The following is a 7,084-nucleotide window of genomic DNA, read 5'->3' on the forward strand; positions in this document are numbered from 1 at the left end:
ATTCTTTCTGAGACGAGAACCCTGCAACCCCACAACACTTACTGGGGACCACCTGCCAGCAAAAGACTGTATAAAAAACAAAACTTACCCAGGGCCAGTCCATTCTTCCCAGTGTTAACACCCCTCTAATTTCTGCCAGATTTTGGTGACTGTAACACTTTTGGGTGGTGGGTCTGATGGATGATCCTCAGCCATTCGTTACCAGAAGTGGAAACTCAGCATCTATCATTTTAATTTGTGAAAATGTATTGTCTATCTTAAAAGAGAAATAATCTAATACAAATATTAATACAAATGCATTTGACATAATTTTAGTAAACTTGTTTAGGAATTTTTTTCAACATTTTTGTTCACAGCCCAGGGGGTCTTTTATTTTTTTATGTTCATTATGAATTCATTGGAGGGGGTTCCAGCAGCTCCGGCCTCTCTCTATTAGTTCTCACAAAGTGTAGAGCAGGCTTGAACCAAACATCTTTCTCTTTGGCTTCTTTCTTTTCCTGATCATCTTCCTTCATATGCTGCAGGAAGCTATCTGGGCTTTTAGAGGGCTGAATTTGCTCAATACATTCACTAATTCTCTTGGCAAGAATCTTGCCCTTGTTTGTTTGCAACATGTCAGCAGCATGCTGGGCAACATTGTAGACTCTTCCAGTTTTGCTGTGGTAACATTCGTGGGACATTCCTTTGTGAATAGAGCCCATTTCCTTGATGTGTACAGCATCGCATTTCCTATAGGTTCGCATGTATGTGGCAGAAGGAACAAAGCCATGGTTTCTAAAAGGCCTAGAGAATGCACTGTGGGTGCCTCTCTCTTTCCCTTTCTGTTGGTCCTTTTGGTGAATTAGTGGAAGATGGTGGTTCTGGCTGAAACGGTGAAGTTTCTTCTATGGAGAATCAGACCTCAACTTCAGCTGCTTTCACTTCTGAGTTCATGTTGCAGGTTCACGTGTCCTGTCCTAGATATGGCCTGGAAACCTTAGCAAAGTTACCTTGCCCTGTGGGTGGAATTTTAGGAGAGTAGATATAGCTCAACAAACCCAACAAGCAAAGAAAGAAGAAAAAAGTGAAGACTTCTAGGACTCAAGGGAAAGGAACTCACAGACCCACCTCTAGCAAGAGATCCTCAAAGCCACAGGCTGGAGGGGCTGGGAACAGGAGAAGAAGACCTCTCACCTGGCCCCAGCTCCTACATCAGGACAACATTAACCTCCTCATTCCTATCCCCCTCCAGACTGCCTGGGCTTGTTTCAGCAACACTGAGTTCTGTCTGCTTTTCTGTGATGTCTTGTTTTTGCTTGAATTATTTTTGGCTGGGGTAGAACACTGTGTCCATCTCTCTTGCAGGAGGTGGGAACAAAGATGGCTTTGTGGGAACAAAAAGTGAGTCCTATCCTCAAACTCAATTGGAGCTGATTGTTATAATTTATTAAAAGTGCAATTCTGTTCAGAACATGAAATGGGATAATGACTTAACAGGCACACAAATGAGTGTTAAATCATGCAAAGCTTGAAAAGAGAACCCAAGCAGAGAGAGGACCAAAGTTTCTGGTTAGAGTTGCACCAAATCAGCTCTGGAGGTGAGCACCACGAATTCAGGAAATGGCCTTCTCAGAGGGAGACCTGCAGTGGTAAGCGTGTGTGTGTTTGGGGAAGAGTGGGTGTGGGGCTGTGTCATATAAGAGAACAGGCAAAGTACAGAGGTTGTGGAAAAAACCAGAAGTCTTCCCACTCTGTCACTTTCTTTTCAGTTTTTATACCACTCCTCCTCCTCTTAAACCAAAAGCTCAGATCTAACTTACAGTATATGGCAAATAATCAAGTTTTGGATTCAAGCGGCCTCACCCCTTACTATCTGTTTGGCCTCAATTTTCTGATTTACATAATGGGAAAAGTGATGAGTGAAGCTGAAGTATTTTTGTGATAATGGGTTGAGATAAGCTACCCCAAACATCTAATGCAGTGTCTGGCAACAGTAGCTGCTAAAGGGGGTTGTTTGTTCCCCATTCACCTCTATCTCCTTACCAGGCCAATTTCCTTGATCCCTCCTTCAAGTATTGGCTTGTTCCAGTTGTTATATATCTGTGTTGCACAGAATTACAGAATCATATAATCTTTGATATGGAAGGGATCGAGTTTAAGGGAGTAACTGAATATCTTTCAAATTGTTATTGAGTCAAGTATTTATTTAACACTTTCTGTGTGCCAGTCACTGTGCTAAGAATTGGATATAGCAGTGAAAAATAACGACCCAGTCTTTGCTCTTTGTGCAACTTGCATCCTAGAAGGGGAAGGAGGCTTCCTCTAAGCAAAATATTTCATAGATAACTAATCAGTCAGGTCTGTGCTAAGTGGCAAGAAGAAGACTGGAGAGCTCTTCAGGTGAGTACCGCAGGGGACCTGAAGCTGATGGGAGTATTGGGGAAGGCAGCCCAGAGAAGTGGCCTTGGGTTGAGACCTGCGCATGAGCTAGAATTAGGTTGGTGAAGGAACTGAAAGGCATCTGTGTAGCTGGATAGGAGTGGGATGGGTGAGGAGGAGTTGAGGGAATTGGGTAAGGTGGGTGGTTGAGAGCTGTGGAGAAGAGAAGTTCAAGGGAAGCTGAAAAGGTGAGCTAGGCAGGGGCTAGATTATGCTGTGCAGACATGACTGGGGAATTGACAGAACAACACAAAAGCAAAACAGTGTAAAACATTGGTCTTCCTCTCCATGGGTCTTCTGGATGGGTCTCTTCTCTCCATTGCAATCCAGCGCTGATTGAGCATTTGAAGCTGACACTTCAAAGGAGTCAAGATCATGGAGTCATTTCTCTCCAAATGAATTAATGAAATGTCAAACATGAATAAGTGGTCTTGAGATGTCTTTCTACTTGGGAACTGGCCAGAGTGGAATGTTGACAGCAAATTGTACAGCTTTTAATTTTCTTTAGAAATAATGTACTTAACCTGCTTTAGAGAATGGTCTCAAAGAATGCTTCTTTAGAATCTCTCTACCCAGTTCACTCTTAACTGCAGGGAATCCCTCACAGAAAACTGTAAATAAGCAACTCTGGAATTAAATTAGCTCCCAGCTATCTTAAGCAAATATCCTACAAGGGAAATTGTGTTATCTAACTGGCCAGTTGATTCTTGGCTTTTTTCAGCTTCAAGAAAGAATTTAAATGGGATTCCTGTGTGTTACTCTCTTTTCAAATCCTCTGGAGCAGATAAACATTATCATGAAACTGGCCAAGGATGAAATTTAAATAAGTAGTGATTGGAAAGGATGACAGTAAGAGTTTTCAACTCACAAAAACAGACAAATTAGTTTAATTAACTGAAAAATTTGGAGGACAAAGATATGGGGGGAATTATTTATGTCGATGTGTAATGCATGCTCAATATTTTTGTAAACAAACTTATTAGGGGAAAAGAAACACACCAATATAATTATCCCGCAAAAATGCACCACCAAAGAGTAATTTGGAGCCAAGAACTGGTTTTTCTCCTCGTGAGTTACTGTCCCTTTATATGGAAGATGACAGACCTCTCCTCACTAAAGTGGGTCTTCCTCTGTTGTGCCATTATACTGTCAGTCTGACTGTGGTTCATCCATCGTGTGTATTGATGCTGTGATCACAATGGCTGCTGATGTGGTTGAAAAATTATCTGAATGGAGAAAATAGAGGTTGCCTTTAGGCTAGAAGCAGCCGTCTTTTCCTGATGGCTGAGGACTTTGATAGACAGCAGAGCATATTATGGAATGGTGGAAAGACATTGGCCAATAGTTAGCCAGAGATGCTTCCAGGGCAAAGTGGGTGGCTAAAGTCTCCTGTCTCTCCTCCCCCAACATGAAGCCATATATGTACATACAGGCTCTTCTGTTACTCTGGTTGTGTAGACAAAGACTCATCCTGATATGGTAAATTAGAAGTCAGTGTGTTCTAAATCTGGAGACCTTTAAATCCCTAATTTAAGCTATGGTACTTATAGCCTGCCTGCCTGCCTTCCTTCCTTCCTTCCTTCCTTACTTCCTTACTTCCTTCCTCTCTCTAGCTTCCCTTCCTTCTTTTTCTTTTTCCTTTCCTTCCTTCCTTTCATTCATTCAACAATTATTATTGAGAATTGATGATGTTAGAGACACTTTTCTAAAGGTGGACAAAATTATGTGGAATAAGACAAAGTCCTTGTTCTTTTGGTTCTTATATACTAGGCAGAAGGAATAAAAACAGATTAGTAAGCAAATAAGTCATCACGATAACTGCAAATAGTATAAGTTGTGTGAAGAAATAACTTTGAAGGTGATGTGATAAAGCCTGACTCAAGGTAGGGGAGATAGCTAATTTTGCCTGAGTGTTCAGGGAGAACCTCACTGAGGGGTGATGCTTGAGTTGATGTCTGAAGGACAAGAAAGAACTAGCCATGTGGAGATCTGGAGAACAAGAAGCCCAGCAGAAGAAACAGCCAGAACAAAACTCCTCATGAGAAAAAGCTTAGGGCGTTAAAAGCAGAAATAAAAGTGATGGTAGAAACAAGGGAAGTAGGAAGGAGAAAGTGGAGTAAGATGATATTGGAGACTATGTAAGGCTTACAGTCCTTGGCCTGGGGATGAGATTTTATCTAGGTGCTCAGGGAAGATTTTGGAGAGTTTTAAGCATCTGAATGGCATTATTAAACTTGAATTTAGGGGTGCCTGGGAGGCTCAGTTAGTTATCTGCCTTCAGCTCAGGTCATGATCTCAGGGTCCCGGGATCCAGCCTGGTGTCAGGCTTCCTGCTCAGTGAGAAGTCTGCTTCTCCTTCTTTCGCTGCCCCTTCCTTCCCCCACTTGTGGTCTCTCTCTCAAATAAATAAAATCTTTAAAAATTTTGAATTTAAAAAGCACTAGTTTGGCTATTATACAGAGAAGAATTATAGAGAGGAAAGAGTAAAAGTTAGGAAGCCAGTTCAGTGTTTTGCTCTTCTATTAACTGAGATGATTGTAATGATAACAAAGCCAATAAGAATATGATTGTATTATTACTATTATTAAAACAGAAGGGCACCTGGGTGGCTCAGTCAGCTAAGTGTCCAACTCTTGGTTTGGGCTCAGGTCATGATCTCAGGGTTGTGAGATCAAGTCCCATGTTGGGCTCTGTGCTGGGCATGGAGCCTGCTTAAGCTTCTCTCCCTCCTCCTCTGCCCCTACTCCCCACCTATCTCCCTCTCATAAATAAACAAACAAACCAACAAACAAAACAGAACAGTTCCAGAAGGACTCTCCTCACAAATATCAGTCAGGATCCAGGTGGAAAGGTAGAATTTTAGCATGTTATGTTTAGCATATAAACTTGGTTTTTAGGCCACTGTGTTCTTATTTACCAGATGGCAGCCTCAGTTCCAGGCATCTCAGAGAGCTACCAATGTCTAGACATTGAAGGGTCTGTCCCTGAATGATCTTTTTATTAGCAGGGAGAACCCTTTCCAAACCACTTCCCATCCCAGAGGATTAGATCACATATCAAGGGGGGATAGAATTACCATAACTGTATTAAACCTATAAACCCATTGTGGATCACTCCTTTCCATGAGCACGTGGAAGCGTAAATGTCTGAACAAAGTCTGAATTCACCACTGGGTGTTAGATGCAACTAATGAATCAATGAACACTACTCCAAAACTAATGATGTACGATATGTTGGCTAACTGAACATAATAAAAAAAATAAAAAATAAATAAAACCTTCCTTTAAAAGACTAGAGACAAAAAAAAAATCTGGACTCACCAACAAGGAGGAAAGGGGGCAACTTACATTGTCATGCATGATTGATTTGATTACTCTGAATTATTCAGTTAACTTAAATTCTCCACCCAACCCTGATCTTTGTCCATGTTACTCTATTCATGGACGAGACCTCATGCAGTGATGCTGTTCTAAAGACTTTCATCACAATTTGAGTTGAACTTTGAAAATCACTAGGAACTATAATTCATATTAGGTTTTCCTGAATTTGTCATTTATCAACTCTTTTTGACTAATGAGCTCTCTTTTAGTGTTATTTGGCCTAAAAGGGCCAAAGATGGTGACTGGCAAATCCAGGTAACGTTGTTGTTTGTGGGTTGGTTCTTCTAAGACTGCTATGAGATTAATTCATATCATCACCCTCCTGGCCCATGTCTTTATCCTCTTTGTCATTTTCATCTTGCTCATCAGTGTGCCCATCTTTGTTTTTATATAATGGTGACCTGACAGTTCCTCTTCTGAAATCAGCTGGCATTACTTTCTTCTGATTGCCCTTGCTCTGGATTACTTTCAAGGTTCTGGCCCTGCAACTTCTTCATGATGCACTGTGCATCCCCTGTTGTCTACACTGCTGCTGCTGACCCTCCTCCACTACGGTTTCTCCTCCCCTTCGCTGGAAGAGGGAAATTTCTTCAGAAGTCCCCAGACAGCAGCTCTAGATTCCTCTCCAATGTCAGATTGCTACTTCTACCCTGTGGGCTATCTCACTGTCCTCATAACAGAGCCAATACTGTCATTTTTTACTGAAGTTAGTCTGCTTTTGATTTCTGTCGTTTGTTACCAGTGTTCCTGACTAAATATACTTGCCTCATATAAATTGCATTCTAGATGGGAAGAGGAAGATAAGTATAGATAAGTAAGGCTTAAAAAGGAAGACTGCCTTGTCCTATTTAATCAGCTGAGTCAGGGACAGTGCCGGGCAGAATTTTCTTGGCTGTCAGTTTAGTGTTCTTTTCACTTTCTTGAAGCCTGTGAAATTTCCTTCCCTATCCAGCCTCGGTCATTACTGAAAATCATTCAAGTCAATGTCACCAGGCTCTCCCAGGAGAAGCAGGCAATGGCAAAGTCCACTCTTGTATATAACTCCTGCAACACCAGTGTCATGCTTTATTGAGTCTCCCACCAGAAATGCCTTTTAGCTGGATGCTGACCTCATGTACAAATGAGGTAAGTAGCTATCCAAATGGAGTGATTTGAGAAGAAATAATAAGACCTCTTGCTTTTCATCTCTCTGTAAGCAACTGAAGTTAAAACATCCCTAAAGGTAGCAAAATCCAATTGTCATCAGGAGAAGGGATGAAGGACTCTCCCTCCCAACCTCCCTATCT

General features: G+C 41.5%; 1 protein-coding gene across 1 annotated transcript; it reads right to left on the minus strand.

Moving 5' to 3' along the window:
* Positions 1-386: 386 nt before the first annotated feature.
* On the minus strand, positions 387-743 carry LOC113260308 (60S ribosomal protein L21-like). Its single transcript, XM_026506004.2, has one exon. It carries the CDS (start codon positions 741-743, stop codon positions 387-389), a length of 357 nt encoding a protein of 118 aa, XP_026361789.2.
* Between the last annotated feature and the right edge of the window lie 6,341 nt (positions 744-7,084).

The sequence above is a fragment of the Ursus arctos genome, unplaced genomic scaffold (genome assembly GCF_023065955.2).
Source record: "Ursus arctos isolate Adak ecotype North America unplaced genomic scaffold, UrsArc2.0 scaffold_18, whole genome shotgun sequence".
Lineage (NCBI taxonomy): Eukaryota > Metazoa > Chordata > Mammalia > Carnivora > Ursidae > Ursus > Ursus arctos.